The sequence below is a fragment of the Spermophilus citellus genome (assembly GCF_964194105.1).
Source record: "Spermophilus citellus genome assembly, chromosome: X".
Classification (NCBI taxonomy): Eukaryota; Metazoa; Chordata; class Mammalia; order Rodentia; family Sciuridae; genus Spermophilus; species Spermophilus citellus.
In genome coordinates this window covers 88,310,747-88,336,299 of record NC_138190.1, presented here as the reverse complement: position 1 = coordinate 88,336,299, position 25,553 = coordinate 88,310,747, and the positions used below count along the sequence as shown (strand labels likewise).

General features: G+C 37.7%; 1 protein-coding gene across 4 annotated transcripts in view; it reads right to left on the bottom strand.

The window, feature by feature from the left end:
- Nucleotides 1-12,136: 12,136 nt before the first annotated feature.
- The window catches only part of PCDH19 (protocadherin 19), a gene marked incomplete at its 5' end in the record, with an annotated part of 107,939 nt that continues 94,522 nt past the window's right edge, over nt 12,137-25,553 (bottom strand). For all 4 annotated transcript variants that reach the window (XM_081276603.1, XM_081276604.1, XM_081276605.1 and 1 more), the window contains one exon: nt 12,137-17,872. In XM_081276603.1, coding sequence (XP_081132729.1) covers nt 17,274-17,872 — 599 coding nt within the window. In that variant the 3' untranslated portion in view covers nt 12,137-17,273. The remainder of the gene's footprint in view (nt 17,873-25,553) is intronic.

Genomic DNA, 25,553 nt, shown 5'->3' with positions numbered 1-25,553 from the left:
CAGTCACATGTATTGTAGGTGTATGCCACTATTACCTGCAAGGATACGTTTTATATACTGTACTCAACTGGGCTGGCAATATTGGTGACAGTGTAATTGAGTTAATTTCTTTCACTTCCACAGGCATGCACATATGCACCCCTATAAGCATACACAATCATATACATGTGTATGTGCATACACAAATGAAGCACAAAAAATAGCAGCTTTCCTAATGTTTGTTTTCAATACAGACTTTCCACTCCTATTAAATGCTAGGAAAAACTGGGTTGTGTGCATGAAAATTAAGATACTTAAAGGTCAAGTAACTTGCCCAATGTCATGCAGTTGGAAAAAAGGAAGTAGACTGGATTTCAACTCTGGACTATATAAGTCTAAAGATGACAAGTGTAACCACTATCCCATACTGATTCTGCACCCAGGGACACAGTGCAATTTTGGAAGTGTCCTACAAAATGTTAAAAAGTAGGCTATAGCACCAGTACAAATCTCTCAGAACTTCTGGAGACATCAAGCTAGCAATATTTCAGAAACTGAACACCTTTCTTGGGTAGCTTTTCAAATCCCTCACAGCAAAGTATATACTCATACAATATGGACTTAGTACCGAAGATCAATAAATTGTGTAAGTGGTTTGAAAATAAATGGAAGCAAGGGCTGCACATGGGAAGGTTAGAACTTTGTTATTCTGTAAGATTGGCTATGTGCTTGTGTATTTGCTTAAGCATTTCCAATACTTATTTGGAGTGCACAACATTATGGAATGTGGGGCCAGAAAGTTGCTTCATTTGAAAAATGGGAATTATAATATGATCTAACCTTTAGCGAAAAATAGATATTATAATATGATCTAACCTTTAGGGTTGTTAGGAAGATGAAATGAAAGAAAGTATGTCAAAATCTTAACACAAGGACTGGGGTACATTATGCTGTCAATAAATGTCAGCTACTGTTATTTTTGTTGTTTGATAATGGCTAATGTTCTTTTCTGCTCTCCAAATAATCCATGAGCCCCTTGGGTGCAGACTCTTATTCTTTTTCTTCTTTTTGCACTTATTTATGTTTATTGGTTCTTTTTAGTTATACATGATAGTAGAATTCATTTTTATATAATTATACAAGTATAAAGTATATTTTATTCTAACTAGGACCCCATTTTTGCAAAGTACACAATGGTGAGATTCACTGTGGTGTATTCATATATGTACATAGAAAAATTATTACTTTCTCTCTTTTTTAAAAATATTTTTAGATGTATGGACCTTTATTTTTATTCATTTATTTATATGTGGTGCTGAGAATCGAACCCAGTGCCTCACACATGCTAGACAAACACTCTACTACTGAGCCACAGCCTCAGCCCCTACTTTCATTCTTTTTGAAAGGCAGAAGGATGCAATAGTTAAAATAAGTCTCAGGAACCACACTACCTTGGTTCAAGCCCATTCTGTCACTTACTGTCAATGAGATATTTCTGTGTCTCAGTTTCCTGAACTATACTATGGGGTTAATAACATAATTAACTCTTAAAGGCATCATAAGGATTAGAGTATGTTTCATGAGGGCATGATTTTTTGTCCATTTTGTTCAACAATGTAATCCCAGTGCCCATAACATACCTTGCACACAAGTGCTCAATACAAATGTGATGTATTTCTATACATAAAGCACTTAGGCCAAACACTGGTGCCAAGGTTAGCTACTTTTTAGCAATTAGTATCATTTGTACCATCAGAGCCTAGTACAGTGTTTATAATAAATAAGACCATCAGAAAATGTTTGTAGAAGAAATGAATGATACATGTTTCCCTAATCTGAACCAGCCATCTCTGATGAAAAACTGTTAAGATAGAAAAGTCTGAACTTTGTATGTCTCCCTCACCTATATTACATACTATATAAATATTCTTAGTAATTAAAAATTACAGAGATCAATAAAATAGAATTTTAAACATATACAGAATCTCATAGAGCCATAATTCAAGCCCCCCATTCTGTTCTTTTAGTCTATATTCTTATAATACTTTTATATTAAGCACCTACTATATGTTTGACCCTATGATTAATAGTGAGAGTTTCAGTGATGAGCAAAATGGTTATGATCCTTGCCCTCACAAAGCTATGTACCTTACATTATAGTCATTTTCCTTCTCTGTATTTCATTTTTCTTGACTTTAAAATTAGAGTTATCTTTCAGGTTCTTTCCAGCTGAGAGATAAAATATAACATGCTGATTAAAAACCATGGGTTTTTAAATGAGGCTACTTATATTTAAGCCCCATTTCTGGTACTTGCTACTATTGGAGCCTGATGAAGTAAAGGATCTCTAAGCCTTGGTTTCTTCAACTGCAAAATGGTAATGATGATAAAGTGTTTTTCTATCATGTTAGGTAGACTGTGAGAATATGTATATATTTCAATTTGATGGTGCCTGGCATGTACTAAGTGATCAATAAATAGTGGTTAATATTTAACTTCTGATATTCTATGATGTGCAATCTGTAGGTCCCCATGTGAGAAGTTATTCCCCACAAAGCCAGCCTTGACTATAGAGGTGAAATAGGGCCAACCTGCATATCAAACTTTTTTTCCAAAATGTCTTTGGATTTCACCTGCTTTTAATTGGGCTTGAGCTGTCAAATGAAAAAAAAAATGGAAAGTTTGTTCCATAAAAAAGATTTAACTGTGGCTCATTGCTGGGAAACATTAGTGTCTCTGACCACCCCTAAATAGCAACCTAGGAGTGTGTGTTTATTTCCTCAATGTTTCCAAATATGCAATTTGCTTTATTATGCTGTCTTGGAAAGAAAGGCCTTCTTGAGCTCACTGCTTTCTGATGGAGGCACTGCTGTTTTGATCACATTATTTCTTGGTTTATCAAAGCCAGGTGTAGCTTCCTCACAAAGTGCCAGAAGGGATTTTAAACATCTTCAGCTTCCTTTGGAGGACTCTTGAGGGATTGGTTCAGGGCAAATATTTGACCTGCCATCTGAAAATAAGTAAGTAAAAAACTACCATGTGCTCAACTCAAGTTGCACCCAGGTGCAGGTTCTGGAGCCCATCCCCAATCTTCCACACCACCACCCCAAGGGCTAGTCTATGGCAAATTAGCATGATCCTCCCTGATAAAGCCTCACTAGGGTTCTTTGTGTCAAGCTAGCTATTTACTAAGCAAAATTGCACCAGCTTTTATCCATTGGGCCCCTTATTGGCAACAATTACTGGCCAAAAAAATGGAAACATCTGTAGGCACTCCCCCAACATACTCACCCTTCTCTAGAGCCACATAAACCACCCTTCCTTCTCTATAGACACAACACCTACATATATACACTAACACAAATACACAAATACATATTTTTTTGTATCCAACACAATTGAGATTCAGGGGCAAGAGTAATGAAATGGTACAAAGTTAAGCTTGACATTTATTCTATGAGGAAACACTGCAGAAAACTTCAAAGACCTTACATCTTTTAAGAAACATAGAGCTTGAACTTTAAAAAGTCAACATATTGCAAAAGAAAAGTGAGTGAAAGGCAACTACTGGCAAAGTAGATTACTTTACTCATGGATTTCAATGATGAAATATAACATTGAATTAGTGTTTCATCAGAAGGAAAGAAGGAAAAGCCCTTAGTAGAATGAATAAACTGAAAACTTTGGTGGAGAAAAAAGGTTAAGCAACCCCATTACCTCTGGGAGTTTGTTCTTTTTTTATTGGTTGTTCACAACATTACAAAGCTCTTGACATATCATATTTCATACATTAGATTGAAGTGGGTTATGAACTCCCAATTTTACCCCAAATGCAGATTGCAGAATCACGTCGGTTACACATCCACAATTTTACATAGTAATTGTTGTATTCTGCTACCTTTCCTATCCCCTACTATCCCCCCTCCCCTTCCCTCAAATCTTCTCTCTCTACCCCATCTACTGTAATTCATTTCTCTCCTTGTTTATTTTCCCATTCCCCTTACAACCTCTTATATGTAATTTTGTATAGCAGTGAGGGTCTCCCTTCATTTCCATGCAATTTCCCTTTTCTCTCCCTTTCCCTCCCATCTCATGTCTCTGTTTAAAGTTAATCTTTTCTTCCTGCTTTTCCTCGCTACTCTGTTCATAGTTGCTCTCATTATATCAAAGAAGACATTTGGTATTTGGTTTTAGGGATTTGCTAGCTTCACTAAGCATAATCTGCTCTAATGCCATCCATTTCCCTGCAAATCCCATGATTTTGTCATTTTTTAGTGCTGTGTAATATTCCATGGTGTATAAATGCCACATTTTTTTTATCCATTCATCTATTGAAGGGCATCTGGGTTGGTTCCACAGTCTAGCTATTGTGAATTGTGCTGCTATGAACATCGATGTGGCAGTATCCCTGTAGCATGCTCTTTTAAGGTCTTCAGGGAATAGTCCGAGAAGGGCAATAGCAGGGTCAAATGGTGGTTCCATTCCCAGATTTCCCAGGAATCTCCAAACTCCTTTCCAAATTGGCTGCACCAATTTGCAGTCCCACCAGCAATGTACAAGTGTACCCTTTTCTCCACATCCTCGCCAGCACTTGTTCTTGTTTGACTTCATAGTGGCTGCCAATCTTGCTGGAGTGAGATGGTATCTTAGGGTGGTTTTGATTTGCATTTCTCTGACTGCTAGAGATGGTGAGCATTTTTTCATGTACTTGTTGATTGATTGTATATCCTCCTCTGAGAAGTGTCTCTTCAGGTCCTTGGCCCATTTGTTGATTGGGTTATTATCTTATTGTCTAATTTTTTGAGTTCTTTGTATACTCTGGATATTAGGGCTCTATCTGAAGTGTGAGGAGTAAAAATTTGTTCCCAGGATGTATTCTCCCTATTTACCTCTCTTATTGTTTCTCTTGTTGAGAAAAAACTTTTTAGTTAAAGTAAGTCCCATTTGTTGATTCTTGTTATTAACTCTTGTGCTATGGGTGTCCTATTGAGGAATTTGGAGCCCGACCCCACAATATGTAGATCTGAGCCAACTTTTTCTTCTATCAGACACAGAGTCTCTGATTTGATATCAAGCTCCCTGATCCATTTTGAGTTAACTTTTGTGCATGGCGAGAGAAAGGGATTCAGTTTCATTTTGTTGCATATGGATTTCCAGTTTTCCCAACACCATTTGTTGAAGATGCTATCCTTCATCCATTGCATGCTTTTAGCCCCTTTATCAAATATAAGATAGTTGTAACTTTGTGGATTAGTCTCTGTGTCCTCTATTCTATACCATTGGTCCACCCGCCTGTTTTGGTACCAGTACCATGCTGTTTTTGTTACTATTGCTCTGTAGTATAGTTTGAAATCTGGTATCACTATACCGCCTGATTCACACTTCCTGCTTAGAATTGCTTTTGCTATTCTGGGTCTTTTATTTTTCCATATGAATTTCATGATTGCTTTATCTATTTCTACAAGAAATGCCATTGGGATTTTGATTGGGATTGCATTAAACCTATAGAGAACTTTTGGTAATATCGCCATTTTGATGATGTTAGTTCTGCCTATCCATGAACAGGGTATATTTTTCCATCTTCTAAGATCTTCTTCTACTTCTCTCTTTAGGGTTCTGTAGTTTTCATTGTATAAATCTTTCACCTCTTTTGTTAGGTTGATTCCCAACTATTTTATTTTGTTTGAGGATATTGTGAATGGAGTAGTTGTCCTCATTTCCGTTTCAGAGGATTTGTCGCTGATATACAGGAATGCCTTTGATTTATGTGTGTTGATTTTATATCCTGCCACTTTGCTGAATTCATATATTAGCTCTAATAGTTTCTTTGTAGACCCTTTTGGGTCTTCTAGGTATAGGATCATGTCATCTGCAAATAGTGATAATTTAAGTTCTTCTTTTCCTATTTTTATGCCTTTAATTTCTTTTGTCTGTCTAATTGCTCTGGCTGTCTAATTGCTCTGGGAGCTTGTTCTTTACAGGCATCTCTGTGTTCTAGTTTTTCTTGGTAGAATTTTCTCAATTATAAAATTTATCATTTTCTTTACCCTAGATATTCTTTAGTCTGAAAAATCTGGAGCTTCAATTATTTCTAGATGTGACTATACTGAGTTTCCTGATTGTAGGAAGATCAAAATATCAGATTTTCTTTTGGAGAAAAGATGATCTTACCCAAGAGATCTACTTTCCTTTACTGTCTATGAAGTTCAAGGCCTAGGTGTGTTGGTAATTATTAAAGCTGCATGATATATCACATTCATTATATTACTCTTTCAAATGCTTTTTTTATTTTCACTTTAACCAACATAATATTTGTGTGTGTGTGTGTGTGTGTGTGTGTGTGTATAGAGAGAGAGAGAGAGAGAGGGTATAGTCAAATTTTTCATAATAAATATTTTTAAAACTCGAAGCCCAAACAATTTCCTATATGTCTTACTTTTTTTCAGTCTTCTGAAGGAATTATAAGTTGTTATCTACAAACAGATGGTCCTAAACCTCACAAGTATATATCATATACTTGGTAATCAGAGAGCAGACAAGAGAAAGATCTTTGCCTATATTCCATTCATATAGGAAGTACTACTCCAAAAATGGATGGGGCTGTTCTGATCCATTAATTACTTTTCCCAAGACCAATTACAAAATCTTTTTGCCTCATTTAGCTTGGAGAAGAACAAGTATCTCCCTAATCTATACATAAAAAAGAGAACAAGTTCATTATTTCAAAATGTTGTAAATCAAATTATCTTACAAGGAGATAGATAAAGACATAGTGGTGGTCCAGTCTACATAATCAGAAGCCCTTGTTACTGACAAAGGATTTTAAAAACATTCTAATTCCCTGCCTTTACTCTCCCATGTGACCCTATTTTTATTTCTCCCAATTATTTTTCCTCCCCTCCCCATTGTCTATTCCTTTTCATGCACCAGGCCTCAAGTCTCCCTAGCATTTTACAACTCTTCTCTTCCACTCTTCAGCTTTTATTTCCTTCCTTACTTCCCTTCTTCCTTATTTCTTTCTCCCCCCCATGGGATTTCATAATATTAAATTTAAAGCTCATGGCATATACAATGGACCATGGCTATGCAGATAGAGTTATGGCACATGAGGTTCAGAGTAGAAGAAGCTATATGCAGCTAGATTTCTCATGAAGATCAGAGAGGGGCCGATGCTAAAAGAAGAGTCTAACTGAAGAGGAAAATAAGTGGCCTGTTGTCCCAGACATTGTGGTAAACATTAGAATGAGAAGAGCCAGAAAGAAAATGTGGGGGGGAAATCTAAATAAACAGAAAGACTCAAGCTGCAGCATTCTGTCCCAAATTTGTAAGATATGGGTAACATGATCTGAAAATGTAAAGCTAACATGCTATGAAACAAGGGTAACTTTTTCTCCTACTGTGTTGTGTTCTTCAAAAAATTAATTTTGTTCAGTGAGGATAGAGATTAAGTTTATGTTAAATTGTGTTTTATTTGTTTTATATGTATTTACATATCTAAATACACATCTCTCTGTGTGTCTGTGTGTGGAGAGAGAGAGAGAGAGAGAGAGAGAGAGAGAGAGAGAGAGAGAAGAAAGAGAAAGAAAAAGAGACACAGACCTTGTTGTGTGACTCATTGATTTTCTTTCCGTTTTAGGGTTAGGGAAAATTCTTTTCTTGCTCATGGCTTCTAATTGACATTACGTATTTCATTTGTATTTGAGAAAAAAATGTAAAAATAGGAGGTTTAATACAAAAAGGGGACACGGGTGTTGGACAACTCACAATCTGGGCATGTGAGTAGGGTATTGTGTGATAGTGAGTTATCTCTAGTTAAAGCATTTGCTACCCAGGTGGAGGGTGGATGCTCTGCACTTCAAAACCAGGGGATCTATGCCTGGGGGATACACAAGGCCCTGGAGTTATAAACAAAAGTATTTGTGTGTGCTGCTACAGTGATAAAATTTAGCAGCTGCAACAGAGACCATATGTCCACAAGGCTTAAAATATTTACTGTCTGGCCCTTTACAGAAAAAGCTGACCCTTGGCATTCAGTGTTGAATCGAAAATGTCAGAGTGCATTGCAGGTAACAAGGATAAGTATTGTTTGTGAAATGTTCATTTCAGTTATGAGTGTGTGATACTGAGTTTGATGTAAAATGCATTTTTTTTTACTTCAGGGAGCAGAGAAAAATTGGAAAATCACTTTTGTAGTCCATGTTAAGGAAATTAGATTTCATCTTAAGAGAAACCGTTGGTGATTTTTAAGCAGAGGTGTGATTTAACTGGTGGTATATTTTAGCAGGATCCCTCTGGCTGTAGTGTAAATAGAGTGATAAATAGAGGCAAGGAGAATAAGAGGAGACAAATTAGGAGACTATTTCAGTCATTCAGATGAGGGATGCTGAGGCCTGGACCCTATGGTAGCAATGGAAATGAAGAAAGTTTACCAGACATTTTTGGAAAAATTCCTGAGTATTGATTTGGAGGCATAAATTACTTCTGTCTTAGTCTCTGACACTATCCATATTTTTCTGCTAAAAGTAAAAGAAAAAATGCTAGAATAGTGTTGGCAAAACATCTCAGTGCTTAGCATTGCATGTAACTCAGCTCTGACAACCAGAACCCTGTAAATTAAATTCCACACTGAGGAAGTACTGGGACACGAGGCATATTGGACAACAATACTTCAACAACAGGAATGTTAAATTGAGTTTTTCTTTCATTTCTATATGGAGGCCTCCTTTGAGCAAGATGAACCATTCATTACCAAAGGCTTTATGTATGCAGAAGGAATCATTCCTTTCCTCCCTTCCTTCCTTTCCTTTGCCTGAACTTACTGCATAGTTTAGCTCCATGTCAGGGCCCTTGCTGACTTGGAAGGACTCAATAAAGGGATCTTGAGGGCCTAGAAATACCTCCTAAACTCCACCTGAACTAGGCAGGCATTCCTATAAACTGGTGCCCCAGTGCTCACAACTGCTTCAGCCACTTTTCCCAGCTGAATTTTTGCACCCCCTGACATCCTTCCCTGCAGTAACCAGCAGTTTTAATTTCTTTTTCAAACATGCCTCCCCTCACCACTACCATTACCACCCTGCTTTAGCCTTTAACCTCTCTCACCCTCTACCAACCTTCTACATCTAAAAAAGTAACCCAGGTCTATTGTGAAAATATATTGAGATTGACTCCAGCTGTGCTGACCTGTAATACACATGAATACATCCTTGACAGATTGCTTGAAACCCAGAGGGACAGATGAATATAGGGTTACCAGACCTTCATTTCAAGGGCTGTTGACTAGCTAGAGTGCACAGACTCTAAAAGGAGCCACAGTCTGCCATGCATGACTAATACAACTTGAAAGGGAGGCACTGTGTAGAGAAGGAGTAGGGAGAAATGTGGGAGGCCAATCAAAAGTACACTGGTTTGGGCCAGCACACTGGTACATGCCTATAATCCCAGTGGCTCCAGAAGCTGAGGCAGGATGATCACATGTTCAAAGCCAGCCTCAAGGCCCTAAGCAATTTATGGAGACCCTGACTCTAAACAAAATATAAAAAGGGCTGGGGATGTGGCTAAGTGGTTAAGCACCACTGGGTTCAATCCTTGTTATTAAAAAAAAATGTTGGCCTGAAAATACTGCTGCAATAATCACTTCTCTAGGCCACAACTTTGGGTTCTTAAAGATTGCATTGCAGTTAAAATGTCAATATGTTCTCTAGGATGAATCACTACCTTAAGACAACAGCACCCACTATTAATACTCTATTCAGAAAGAACTTATCAGTTTGGTTGCTGATCCCTCAGGAGGATTTGAAAAGGTTAATAATTTCTAAGTAGACTGACATGTGTTCGAATCCTAGTTCTGTCCCTCAGTCACATAACTATGTGACTTGGGCAAGTTCCCCTAAGGACTCTGAGCCCCAATTTATTTGTGTATAAAACAGAGATATCATCATCTATTACACAAAATTGCTGTGAGAATAAATGGGATAATGATTGAAAAGTGTCTGGCATAAAATAAGGGCTCAAGCAAAGTTCTGGTTCCTGAAATCCTAGCAGAGAAAAGGCCTAAAAGGTATGGGATAGAGCTCAATTTTAGAGATAATTTAGAGTAGAAAAGGAAGTAGGGGACATATTTTCAAGAGAAGGGAGAGCTCTGGTTAGAGAGAAAGGTCTGTACTAGGGAATCTGGACAACTAAGGGAAAATCAGGGCTTTGGGTACCTGGGGAAAGTTATAACACTAAATAACAAATAAAAAGAAAGTATGGAAACTCTGGTATCAATAGCACAGTTACCTTACTCCTCACTTTCAGACAAAACAGAGAGATTCCTGACAGGGCTCTGTGGAAGCTCGGGCAGTGCATTGATCACTAAGACTGATGGGTATAGTTAGAGCCAATAAGCCAGAAATGGCAGATAGCTGGGAGAGTCTTGTCTCACCACTTCCCACCCATCCTCTTTCTCCACATCAAAAGCAGCACAAGGAAGTGTTAGATACATGCAAGTGGGCAGTTTGACAAAGTGGGCAGCAGGGTTCAGAACTAAAACTCTAAGGAAACATCTTTCTGTTCCCATCCTGGAGAATTTTGTTTTGAGGCCCTATTTCCTTACAAGTGATGACAGTGGCATCTAGGGTATACCTTTATAAGTCATATCTATACCCCAAAAGCAAAATAATGAAAATGGTTAGTCATGTCTTTGTGTCTGGAGCAGCTTTTGTCTGCTGTCAGAGAGTATTGTCTTAGGCATCAATTATCACCAGGGTTTCTTGACCCCATACAGCATGCCAGTGACACATACAAGTTGTGTCACAAGCACTTGGTTACCAAAACAAAATACATCATTTTAATTATTTGCTTTGTTTTGTTTAATAAGTGTAAATGTATTTGAGTTGATGCCAATAAACCCACACTTAGGCAGTTACTACCATTGTCATAAACTTGGATATGCCTGTCTTGCCTGTGTGAATCCCCTTCATCATGTGAGAATTTATTTTCTCTTGTTCATTTCTTGGAGGATCTCATTTTAAGGAAGAGTTGCCTTTCCTTTTTGTCCTGCCTACAAATGGTAGATGGAAGAGGGTCAGAGTAACTTATTTTCTTTTTGTGAGTGTTAACCCAGAATCGCTCACTTTGCTTCCTATGACTTAAAGGCCTCTAAGTCAGTGACAGACTAACCACCTTCCAACATGCCTTTATGAACATCTGTGAAACTGTTTGAACACCTGTACATACACCAGTGTATGTGTATCCATGTGTCCCAGCATGTCTGTGTATGCATTCCAACACCTGTTAAACTGTAATACCATCTCACTGGCTATTGCTTTGGCTCTAGGGCTAATTCTGTGGGTTATGATGCAATCTCAATTTAATCCAGGTGGATAGAGATAATAGTAAGATGGAGATCCAGGGAGTCAGTGGATTTCCTTGAGATTATTTTTAATTGTTCAGAGAGAATAGGTCATGCTGAAGCAATTTAGCCCCTAACCACTAAAGGCACAATTTGGAATGTTCTGTCATGCCCCTGATCCTGCCTCCCATGGTTCCCACCCTCCACCCCCTGCCAGTTGCAACCAGAATGAATACTTACAGCCCAAGTGCTAAGTCCCAGAGAATAATGGTTTGGATAAAGAAAGCTTGTCAGGGCTTTCTCTGCAGCCTTGTTATGTGCAAAGTCAGAGCCTCTCCTGTTGCTTTGCTTTCAAACCTGAAGGCATCAAAGGGGCACCCAGGTCATCTTTGTTTTAAACTCTCTTTTTCCCTGCTGTCAGCCTCTACTATTTTTCACCTTTTTAAAGATTAATTCTTCAGAGAATCCCACTGTGAAGTTGCCCTGAAATGATTTATTTTAAAGAATGGTTTTAGTGCTCTTGTTTAAAGTACCACCCAGGAAAATCTTCACCATTCTGGATGTGAATGGACCCCCCTCCTCTGGCAAAGGTATTGACTGACAGGAGTGGCAAGAAAGAGAGGTGCACAGGAATAACTGGAGTCTGAATGGAGGAAAAGGCCCCTCTAAATTGGAGAGTCAGGGTAAAATGGCAAAGACAAAAGGAACCTTTTGGGCCTGAACATCAATGATTCCAAGGATTCATTACCTCCTGGGTCTCAATCACCCCCACCCAGAACCAAGGAACACTCTCCAGACACATTTCATCAAACACTCAATAATTTTTTCCATAATAGCCTTTAATACTAAAATGCATTTAATTTTTGAAGCAGAGAAAACACATTTAAGGGGGAAACAGAGAACCACCAGATAAAAGGAAACAATGTGGCAGATAACACCATTTAAAACATAACTGTAATAATTTAATAAAGCTGCTTTATCATCTTCATAAAATAGACAGAGTGTTGATTCTTTTTTGTCTTTTTTCTTTTTACAATGATTCAATCACTGTGAAAATGTACATAACATACAGATCAGCATATACAACAATTTCATCTTCATATAATCAGCAACAGAGACTGCTTAATGAGACATACTGTACTTGCATCCCTCTAAACTTCCACCCTGGTTTGACAGGTAAACAGTAATAGTGTCATCAGGCTCATTCCCCTCACTAGAGGAGCGAAGGCGTAAGCCTTTTGCAACTAATACCTTAGCATTCAAATAGCATGAGGAGGTATTTGTTGCTGAATTTCTAGCTTGAGCTAGTCTGGCTCTTGGTCATTAAAGTCTGTATCCTAGCCTTCCTCAGCTGAACGCCAGCCAGTGCCAGTAAAGTCTACTTAACCAGTGCTGTAATGGTGTTAGCTGGTTTCCTTGCTAACTAAGGTTGACAGCGACTTTAGGTTAGTAACAAGGTCATCTTTAATTGCCAACACAGCTGGAGCAACAGTCAGTATCATCAGTTTTCCCTAATGACCTACAATGCTTTCCAATCAAGATCAGGTGTTTGTGGGTTTTTCTTCACCAAGAGCGCCTCACAATATCTATTTCAGACAAGGTGGTTGATTTTCTTTGTTTTACAAAAGCAATATGATTCCTATTTGAAAATAATTCACTTTTGCACAACAAGTGACCCACAGGCCAATTTCAGCCTCACAAGAAAACAAAGAGAGCTGCAACAACTTCATTAGGACAATGTGTTTTGCTCTGGAATATTTCATTATCAATATAAAGCCACCCAGTCCCAGCCCCACCCCCACACATCCCCTTTGAATATTACTTTGTTACATACTTAAACTAAAGAACAACATCTCAATACACTTCAGTGTCAGCAGATACAATTTGACTCATGAAATGACATCCTTAAATGTAATTTTTCCAAGAAGGCAAACACTAGGACTGTATACAATGGACTTCTTAAGCTCATTTATGCCAGTTTTTCAAAGTCAGTAAGGGTCTTATTACCCTGGGTAAAGAGCCAAGTGGACCAGACTTGTCAGAATGCCTTGGGGAGCACTCAACATCAAAATGATCCCCATAAAGTGGTCCTTGTGATTCCAGCCAGAACTGCTATTATGTACAATAATATTTTTTTCCACCTTGGATGCCCAGCTGAGCTATCTCCCTTTACCCCTGCCTCTGCCCGAACAGCCCTTTATCTTTGCTGCTTCAAGTGGACCACTTTGTTTTCTTTATAATGATATGATAGGTATATAGAAAAACGTCATCTAAATTCCCCCATACAATCAGTCAGTCATATGTGAAGTGACACATTGGGAAAATACTCTGGGTGGTTCTGTCCAGTTTTCAGAGTTCTGAGTTGTATTTCCTTTAACATTTCTCATTAGTGACTAGTGCATCACCATCTCAAGGAATTTGTTTGAATGGGTACCTTAGGTGAAATTAGCCCTATTAAACATGTTTTCTCTAGAGCAGTGATACACAAAGTGCAGTCCCATCAGCATCATCTGAGAATTTTTAGATATGCAAAGAGGGAGGCCCCATCCCAGACCAACTGAATCAGAAACTGTGAGGGCAGGGGCCCATAAGCCTGTGGTTTAAAAAGCCCTCAACCTTCAGTGGCATCTGATTCATATGGATTTCTGGGCACTATACCCATAGTTTCTGGTTCAGTTTGTCTAGGCAGGGAAAGAAGATCCCTAGTGATGTTGTTACTGATGTTCAAGGGACTACATTTTGAGAACCACTGCTCTGCAGGAACTGCAGGATCCCTTTGCCCATTACCTATTTTGGTAATAAGATGGACCATAATTTAATGTGCTGGCTTTAAGAGGATCAAAGAAATGCTAAGTGCCATTCTGAACAGGTTCATAGACTAGTCACCTTAGGGAAAGAAAAAAAAAAGATACTACATTCCATCATGGCTCTCTTTTCCTATCCCTTGTTATATAGTATATCCCCCCCACTTGTAGGAAAGCAATCAATCAATGCAAACTAAATCCCTTAGATTGCATGAAGAAGTTTTCTTTCCCAAGGAATTTCTGAAAACTGTTGTTTGAAAAGTATGTCAGACTCCAAAACCAAGGGATTCAGGATAAATGGAATAGAGTTCTTTAGGACTTAGGAACCAAAATTGTCCCCTCATATTTAAGTGTGTAACATGTTTTCGGAAGGAAAATAAAGAATATTTGGCCTTCTGGCCCTTGTAACTTTTCTTCAGGCATGTTTAAAAGGAGGAAAAAAAACATTGGCCAAAGAGATATTTAGGATTCTTGCACAAATTTTCTATTTGCAGGCACAGTCTGCCTGTAAAATCAGCTTACAAAGCCCTCCTAGGATGCACTTGCACTTCTGGGAGGACACATACATCAGAAAATTGTAGGGGAAAAAAAGATATTTTCTTAATGAGAGGAATCCTGTGAACATGCTCAGTAAAGGCTATGGAAGCCAAAAAAAAAAAAAAAAAAAAAACCTCTGACTTCCCACTGAGAAGAAAGTATTTGGATAGGGAAAAGGGATAGGTTCACAGCTTAAAACTGAATTCTGGGGAGAAATGAAGGCGAAAGAAAACTCAATAAAAACAGCAGTATTAATGCCACTGCTACTCTAACCATTTTAAACTTGGTTGGCAAGAGGCATGGCAGTCATTGGAATCTCTGATTCAACAGCCATATAACATTCCATAGTCTTGCACACCTGTAGAAAACTGTCAAATCTGACGTCAAAGTGACCTTGAGGTGGTAGCTAACAACATAATATCAGGAACAGTCTAAATTCTATAGGCAGCCATCATAACTTAAAGGGGAAACTTTCATTTTTAATATGTTAATCAAATAGTCACTTGCAAAAAGAAATAAATACCTAATTCAGAATCTAACAAAATGAAATAAATCATAAGAGGAGAAATTATATGAAAGAGAATGAAATGAGGCAAAATAAAGATGTTATGGTAAATTGATCTCTAATTGTGTCAGTTTAGAGGGAAATTTGCAGCCACACCAATATTTTGCATGAGGTAGTATTCAGCACTGAATAAGAAATAAGAATGGATTTGTAGCTCATTATAGGTTCTTCCTCAGAAATGTTCTCCCCTACCTAACCCCACCCCCACTGCTTTACCCACCCTCCTCCCTCAAAACCCTTTCCCCTCCCATAAAAGAAAATATTCCTAGTAATGTACAAAGCTAGAAACTCAGGCAAAAATAACTAAAACATTTAAAAGACATGACCTTATTTACCTAAACTTAAGAAAATAAATTATCTTTTGCATTCTAGTACTGTAACCTAGGGCTTCTTTCTGGATATTCCTGAATTTCAAAAAAATGAAACAGAACAGATCCACAAAACTTGTTTCTCAAGAAACAACTCTTTTAAGACCAAGGCAGAAGGTAACATATTTCTTGAGTTTTATTTCTAAAGAATGAACTCTTAGGCTGCAAGAATACTATGTTGGCTAGTGAATATTAATAGACAAATTATAAATTGTGGATTTAGAGGAATGTTAAAACAACAACAAAGAAGAAATGTGCAGTCTGTTAATAAAAAAGGTGTATTCCTAGCCTACAGCAAAAAGAGTTAGCTAAATCTAAAAGATTTTTGTTTTAATAGTTTCTTGTTCACATTTTTAATCAAAAAAGTATTAGTCATAAAAAGACGAGTTCAAGTGTCCAAGTGTCTCCATTTAGAAGGCACAGTAATTGGATTAGTGATGCTGTTGCCTATTACCTGTCTTTTCCTAAATGTACATTTTGTACTGCTTACTCTATCCCTATTTATAAACCTAAGATACAGAGCAACATGGAGTTCTCGATTCAAGCCCATGATGTGCTTTACAGTCTAATTCCAATCATGATTGGGAAACACTGAATCAGGAAGTGTGTGTCTAAAGAGACACTAATTTAGATCTCAAAATAGATTTAGTCATTTTGAGTTTTAGATGATTGGAGACAGGGAATTTCTAAGCCTGGAACCTGATAACTTCAGGAGCAACTTTCCAGTTCAGGGTCTGAAAATTAGAAAAATGGATCTCATGAAAGTTTAAGCACAGTATTTCTGACAACTGCAAATTAGATAGCAGCATATCTAAAAATGACTTTCTGTGATGATCTATCATGGACCTGGGCAGAAGACTGAAAGGCAGGAAAAATACATTGCAAGGTGGTGAGCAATCACTACTACATGGGTTAAAAAATGTGAGTATCCTCCAAGTACTCAATCTATATGTGTGGTGTTGCTCATTCATTTGCTGTCTCAGTTGTTTGCTCTTTGTTTTTATCTGTATTTTTATTATTTTTTTAAGAAAAAGAAACACCAACCTTTAAAAGCCTTTTTGCCATCACCACACACATAGCAATTTGCAATATCAAATACAACAATAGCACAGCTAGCAAAAGGGTTCTTAAAGCAGGGGTGTCCACAGCAAAGTAGCGGCATTAGAAAGTACTCGAGCTTCAGAAACAACCTTTTGGGGCTCGATTTCACATCACTGAATCAATGAATAGTACACAATAAATGACCATTAACTTGTCTACACTACAAAAAACAGTGGCGAGCTTATTAAAGGTGTCCAGAGCTTTTTTTTTTTCTTTTGCTTTTTTTTAAATGTAATCCTCCACAAACAATGGTAATTTATATTATAATTTTGACATAGAAAAATATATAAATTCAAACACTTAATACATAATACTTTTCACAACTGAATTTGTCTCTGTTTCCCCAACATCAAGGCCCCATGAACAACTCAAGCCAAAGCTAATTTGCTCTAACTGAACACCCCTGCTGCCTGTTGAAACGAGAGGGATTGTCACAGAATGATAGTCATTTATAAACAATACATTTAGGGAAAGCTCTGAAATATAGCCACTCAAGAACCAACCATTGGTGAGCAATTAAAATGAGTAGCTCCTACATCTTCGCTAGCCAGCGTAGTTTCTTTCTCTTCTTCCCAGAGACTGGTTTAGAGAACAATATCCTTCAGACGCTTCACACCAGGGGACTCTTTGTCGCGACCCTCCTTCAGAATGGGGTTGACCTCATGCATGACTTTCTCGCTGTCAGCTCCACGGGGCTCAGCTTCAGAGGGACGGGAAGGGCCATTGTTGACATTATTGACATATTGCTCCAGATCACGGGCCGGGGGAGCCAGGGCAACGGTGTAAGACATGGAAGGCTTGGTGGGCAGAGGGCTCTTGAGGTGGAGGGGGGAGGTGACAGGGCTAATCGCCTCACAGCCGTTGCCTGCCTCCCGGATAGCGCCGTTGACCTTGGGACTACAGACGGTTACATCGACAGTCCTCTTCCCTTTCAGGGTGGACCTCTCCTCAGCTGGGTGATCGCTGACATCTTTCCCAAAGGTTGCAAAAGTCCGCTTGGTGGGGCCACAGTCGTCGTAAGCTTCAACATCAGCAGCAGTAGCTTCAATGGAGAGCGCGATGATGTTCCTCACATGCTCAGGAGACTTGGAACGAGTGGGCATGGGATTCCGGGGCATCCAGCACCTGTCAGAGTGGCCAAGAATCCGGCATTCTTCTCTGCAATGAAATCCTTCATTCTGATCTGTTTGGAGAAAAGAAAATGTCAATTTCATCAGCTTTTCCCCGGGAATCAGTGTTACTCCCCAGTGTTCTGGTTTCTTAGGCATCCACAGGCCCTTCTGGGAAATGGTACTTTTAGATAGTCCTTTATTGCCTTTTGGGACAAGTGTGAAGAATTGTATTTTTAAAAGGCTATAGATCTCCCCCTATATACTCCTCTGTTTTTATTGTTGTTGCTGTTCCCACTGCTGACAAAACAAAAAAAAACCTAAAGGGAAACACATTATGATGAAAAAATATATTTTAAAAAAAGTTTATCCTGAGTGTCAAGATGCTGAGAGTCAGCAATTTCATCAATACCTCCTATTAAAAATCATCTGTGTTTGAAAATGGATTCAGAAGAAGAGGGAGTACAGTTACGGCAGGAAATCCAACAGGCAGTATATCTAAAAAGACTTGGCCATATTTTTGAGCAACAGAGGTGCCATCCACCCTTGTATCCTACCCATCACTGACACATAGTGCTTAATTTAAGTTTAGATTAGTATTGCACTCTCATTAAAAGTCCACTCACATCATTTATTCTTTTTTCTTTTAAAGAGAGAGAGAGAGAGGAGAGTGAATTTCAATATTATGAAGTAGAGTAATATGCAATTATCTGAGATGACTTGTATTAACTTATTATATATACTACTCTTACCTCATGCAAGTTAAGACTTAAATCTAAGATTTACTCACCCGTGGCCTAAATCTGATACCTGTGTTTCCTTTTGTCTTTACCAAAGACAGTGAGTTGCTGCTTATATTTTTTTTTTGTTTCACACAATACTTCATGACATTTATGTCAATACAGTTAAAACAAATCTAACCTAGCTTTAAAGTATTTATACCCATTTTATGTATGAAAGAAAACACAGTTAATGTATAAAAGCAGAAAAAACATCTCTGCCCAGCAAAAGGTAACCTACATACATAAATGTACTGCAAATGAATTACCTTTAAAAAATCAAAACTTCAGCTTAGTAAATAAATTAAGTGTTGTATTAAAAGTAAGAAATTTACAATATAAGAATGGCAATAAAGAGACCTGATGAAAAAAAGTGAAGATACTATTTCCAGAATGACAAAGTACTGGTAAAGATTATGTGCTAGACACCATGTATTCCAGCAGCTGGAGACAGAGCTATGAGACTAGAAAGGAACCATTTCATATCATCAAAAATAACTTGTTAAGATGCTGGCCCCTGCTTTAACACAGGTAGGCCAAAAATTCACTAACTCCCTGCTAAAATTCCTCTATGAGCCTATTTATGACTTAATATTTTGCTTCATCTTTATCTGAAAGTATTGACCTAAACCTAAGCAAGATAAAATTGAAGAACCTAAAATCTACACATACTTGTGGAAATTCAAACACATTACTCTCTATGGATGAATTAATTTGCAAACTAGTCTCCCCTGCTTCTTAAGTTGTCCCTAGGATTTGCAAACAGAAAAAATAACATGAAGAAAGCATATAAATTTGGAAGGACTCAAATCTTGAGGCCTGAAAACTCCTTAGTTCAAAACAGATCCAGTTATTTTAGATGATGAAGAAAGAGGAGGAACAGGAAAAGTATGTGGAGGAGGAGGAGGAGGAGGAGGAGGAGGAGGAGGAGGAGGAGGAGGAAAGTGATAAAAGAAGAACAAGAAGCAAAAGCAGCAGCCATCTCTGCCAGAGACAAGATAAAACTTCTTCGATCTAGACAGTAATAAGTATTTTTGGTCACAGTTTGTCATTAGGGACCTAGGTAAGGGAATTGCAAATCCACTGGCAAAAATATATTAAATCTTAAATAAAATCTTAAATCTTAAAAGCATCAGACTTGTGAGGGTATGGGAGGCATAAGAGGCAACAATGTCTAAGTCATGATGGATAAGGAAGTAATTCAAACAGAAAAAGGCCAGAATATGCTATTTTGTACACACAATAGAAAACTTTGTGCAGTGATTACTACCTTCCTTGGGATGTGAAACTGCTGTTTCTTCAGATGTGGGCAAACAATGTGCTTTTATACTAGAAAAAATCTACCCATGGTCCCAATCAAAGTAATACAAGAATATGTTGAAAACACCATCTTCAAGTTTTTCTATAACTTTAAAGTTCTAGCAGAATAAAGGAGCTGGGGTTCTATTGGGTTTGTAGAGATATCAAGTCACAATGGATATTTTCAATAATCCTGGCAGTTCTTTACTGTGATTTGGAGTTTGGATGTATTAACTCAAAGATCCCAATGATCAGAGACAAAATTCCAATGCTAAAATAGTTCAAAGTTACACTTACAAGAGTTATGCATTATCTCTTCAGAAGCAATGTGAAATCAATGATGCAGAAAAGTTAAGTTAAAATGAGTTCCAGTTCCTGCAAACTCAAATATTTGGCTACTTCTAAGTAGCACCAGTAACATAACCTACAAAAAAGTGATGTGTAAATCAGAATACCTTCCTAGATTGTGCTTTTTACACATCGATTCAGTATAATCTGTATCAGTTCATGAAAAAGGCAATCTATGACCAAAGCAGGACCAATTACTATGAAATATAATGGAAGGGATTGTGGCATTAATTATGAAAAAGTTAAGTACTATTAAAATTGGTCACATGTGCCTAATCAAGAAAACAGAAAAGCCAGGTGTGGTGGCACACAATACTCAGGTCCAAGTTTAAGGTCAGCCTGGGCAACTTAGTGAGACATAATCTCAACAAAAAAAGGGATATGGACATAGTTCAGTTGTAGTGCATCCCTAGCTAAGTTCAATCCCCAATACTGTAGTAGTTGTACTAGTACTAGTAGTAGTGGTAGTAAAAGAAGAAGAAACAGAAAACATAATTCTTGAGCAATATCACCCCTTGACCTACCTAACTCCCACTCATCTAAAGCAGAGATAACTAATTGCCTAACAAATATCTTTATTTTTTTTAAATAACAAAGACTCTCTTCTATTAGGGATGGCAATGTGTGTAGCTAAAAAGTCAACAAACATTTCTAGGTCCTCCCTGATAGGGATGACCATATAACTAAGATTGGACCAATGTTATGAAGGCAAGATGTCAAGAAAACTCCTTAAAAGAAGGGAGTTGACTTAGGTGGGAGACGATTTTGTCTTTATTTCTTGCCATTTTGTCTTTTCCAGAACAGAATCATAATGTCTAGAGCTAAAACATGCATCTTACTACTAGAGAAGCAACCCTAGGATGGAAGCCAAGTGCATATGGGTGGCAGAATAAAAAGATGCAAGGACCTTGGGATACTGAAGATACAGAGCCATCTCATCGGATCTGAACTTCTTTTTTTATGTAAGAGCAAAGAAGCCTCCCTCTCATTTAGGCCATTGATTTATTTTCCTTAGCAGGAGAGAGGAGTCTTTATTACCAATAGTTAAACATAATCCATTACTGACACATTATCCCTGAAGCCCTAACTGCAATTTCACTTCCTCAAGGAGTTCTTTCTTGATCCTTTAGACTAAGCCAGGTTTCATAGCACCTCCCTTTTATAGCACTCATCATACTTGTAATTACCTCTAGATGGACAAAGATTATGTCTGTCTTATTTCCTACCCTGTTCCACTGAAACTAGCAAAGGGTCCAGTGCAGAGCAGGTAGTCAATAACAGTTTAACTTAATTTAATGAAAAAAGTACAGAAAGAACAAAGACTCTTGATCAACAACCCAGATAACTATGCCACTGATGTGACTCCAAAAAGAAGAAATAACTATTCTATCTGAAGGAAACAGTATAAAAACCTGCAAAGTAAACTATGTTGCTTTGTCAAAGGCAATAAAGTAAATGTAGAACTTGAGAAACATTAGTTCAAGTGTCAAGTGCCTCTGGGTGGTTTCTTGCACAGGATATGCAAAAGAGATCTAGTGTGCTTTGATGTCCAATTAAAAATATACTTGCTTGTACCTGAAAGTATTCTATCTTAACAATAGTCAACAGGGTGTGTACTGTGATAATTTAAGAACACAATAAGCAGAAAAGTCTAAACTGAGCTGAACGAGTTGTTCAAATATGAAGCATTGTTTTTGACATGAAACAAAATTGTCATTATTTCCTATAAAATAAAAGGCCAAAATGTGACCTATGATAAGCCTTTTAGACCCATTGCAGATGTTGACTTTTTCACTAATTAAAATATACATGACAAAACTAATATTCCAATCTAATATGCTAGGGAATTGTGAAGAAAAGAAATATCCAGGAAAGATTTCTTAAATGCATTTGAAGGCCTTCAGGGGCAAGAGAAAGAATGCCTATCCTGTTTATGTAACTACAAGGCAAGTGGAGTAGCAATGGGCTCAATGTAAAAGGAAGAAAGGAAAGAGGGAAAAGTGGAAGAAAGGAGAAAAGCAGGAATTACTAGTCTTCAAATAGTATATCTTGTTTTGATTTGACTGACATCTTAAGAACTGGGCTTCTTTGGGGTGTTTAGATACCATTTTAAACAAATCAGACATAACTTTTCTATGTTCATACACAACCAGTATAACTCCACATCATGTTCAACCATACAAATGGGATCCTAATGAGAATAAGTTATACTCCATGTATCTATAATAAATCAAAATACATTCTACTGTCATGTGTATCTAAAAAGAACAAATTAAAAATATTTTTTAAAGTATCTGCTAATCATCTAGCAAAAATTCAATAAAGACTTAATGTCAATTTCCCATAACCATCAGAGTCTGTGATGCCTTGGGGGGGGTGGGGATTACATTCACTTCTCTTTTTTTTTAAGAGAGAGTGAGAGAGGAGAGAGAGAGAATTTTTAATATTTATTTTTTAGTTCTCGGCGGACACAACATCTTTGTTGGTATGTGGTGCTGAGGATCGAACCCGGGCCGCACGCATGCCAGGCAAGCGTGCTACCGCTTGAGCCACATCCCCAGCCCACATTCACTTCTTAAAATAAAATTTTAGCCAGAAAAATAGAACTCAGTATGTGCAACATCCAAGGGAACATCAATGAATGATGAGACATTTTTAGAGATGCAGGAACCAATGACACCAAACTATCCTGTAGCAAGTCTAATTAAAATGAAAAACAATCACAAATTATACTACAAACAGCTACTTGTCTCTTTCTCAATACCTTCTTCCCTTTCCTTAAGCATTTTTTTTCTATTTTAGTTTCTCCATTAAGCTTTCTTTTTGTTCTCTTCCCTAGCCTCCTGCTTATTTGCAGCCCTTCCTGTAGTATTATGCTCTAACAGACAACGGGGAGGAAGGGTAGGATGTCAGAACTGTGACTGGCATTAGAAATACCTATCTGTATTATTTGACAGATGCCGAAAAGTGCTATCCAAAAACAGCCCTTGTAACATGGGGAAAAAATCACATCCTTCATTTATATGGGTATACACATTAAGAAATGCCTGTTAAAGGAGGCAAGGTAGTGCATACCTGTAATCCTAGCTACTCAGGAGGCTGAGATAGAAGGATTGCAAGTTTGAGTGCAGCCTGAGCAATTTAGCAACACCCTGTCTCAAAATAAAAAATAAAAAGGAGCTGAGGATGGAGCTCAGTGGTAATTCACCTGGGTTCAAACCTTAGTGCCCAAAAAAAGCCCTATCAAAATAAGAGAATACATTGCCAATTTGAGATCATCAGATTTTCTTTGATTATTTAGCTGGGCCCTGGGTGAAGAGGACCCAAATCAGAGAGTTTTGACAAGGTGAGAAAGACTAGACATGTCTGGGGAGTGGAGATGCCTTGGGAAGGATAAGGGGGGGGAGGGGGATAGGGCACAGAAAAAAGTTCCCAAGGCTGGCAAGAGGGATCTTGCCAATAAAGAGAGAGGACAGATACAAAAAAGCCTGCTCTGATTAGCATAGCTTGCCAATTTCAGGATGGCTGACTAAAGAGCAGGAATTCTGTAAAGTTTAGTTTTAGCTTTGAGACAGGGAGTATAGCTGAAAAGATTGATGAACCCCCAACCTGTCCTAGTCCATTTGACAGATCAGCATCAGTTAACAAGTGTCACCCAATATTTGGCCTCTGTGATGCCAAATGGCACATAGGCTTCTCTCCTCATTCACAGTCTATGTACCTGAAATTCACTTACTTCCAGTGCAACATGAAAACAGATTAAAAAGATGCTCCTTTTAGAATTCAAAGCAATTGAATTATCTTCAATGGAATCTTTAGTGCTGAGCTGGTCAAAGAGACAAAGTTAAAACATATTGAAGTGTAAGTGCTTGAGAATTTAATATTTATGATAGATGATAGTGTTGCATGTACAGTCATATAATCTAAGTTGCAATTTGGGCAATCACAATAGTTCCTGGAGTTTTCATTTTTGTACTGGGGCTCAATTCAATTTGATCCATAAAGAAGAGATTTCAACATGTGTATAAGTATAAATCATTTGTGCTGATGCATGGGGAGCAAGGAAATTGAGACTGAGAAATAAGAGGTGCTGACAGTGACTGAGATAAGCAGAGATTGACTAGACTGGAATCTTTGTATTTTGGCTTCTGTGATGGAGAAAATTACATGACAAAGTGCTGGACTTCATCTAGGTGCTTAAAAACCATTTGAAAAAGCATCTTTATAAGTAAAATATGAGATGACACAGAGGGCCACTGAACTATTCCCTAAAAGGAGGAGCACTGAGATATCACAACTCTGAGCAACATGAGGCCATTTTCAAGAGTTTCATGCTAAGACACTCACAGAAATGTCCCTTAGCCTATATCAGTAGGATGCCTACAATACCTAGTCAGTTTTCTGAAGAGTTCAAACCAGTTGTTTGTGTAGATTAAAAATAAGCTGTTTCACACATTATACAGGTAGTTATGCTACTGGAAAGACCTAGTCTTTAGATCAGGCTGATAAGCCCCTCTAAAACTGAAGTTGTCTGCAACTTGGTTTTTCTCCTTTTCATGGAAATTAGGCAAAGTGTTAATGCATCATAAGCTTGTGAAAAAAACATTTTTATTATGACTGTGAGCTTCTTGATGTCTGAGAAAACAGGTAGTAAGTATGGCACAAACAATGCTGGTACAGAAAGCAAGAGAAGGTAGTACATGTAGTCCATGAGAACAAAAATCTTCCCTTTATAATGAAAATTTAATGCTGGAGGTTTAGAAAAAGGCACCCAGAAGCTGGTGTCCCCCTTACCAGACCTGACACTTCCTTCAGTCAAGTCCCAGGACACTCAGTTTTGCAGAACACATAATGCTTGATATAAGCCAATGAAAAAATATTGCAACTTTAACTTATAGATTCCTTAAAGCTTCTCGATGGCTAAAATATTTGTGGGATTTGGTGGGAAAGCTAAGAAATAGAATTGATAATTTTCCAATCACTTCTTCCACAGATGAAAAAGTAAATGCTTAACTAAGCCAGTCACTGTCTCTTGCAATATTTCAAAAGAATAATATGTCATGTCATCAACTGGGCAGTAATCACTAGAGACGATCACTGGAAGCAAATAGGAACATTAAGAGAATCAATGTGGATTAGGTACCTAGAATGGACTCTTTGTTACTAACATAAACCTGGTATAAAAGGATAGCATTATCTCAATATTTCATCATAACTTCAGCAGCCATCTGGAATACTATAGTGCAATGACACTGCTTCTGGGTACAACAAACAGCACAATCATTGAAAAAAATCCATTCCAAATATCTTCCTTCAAGCTAATAAATTT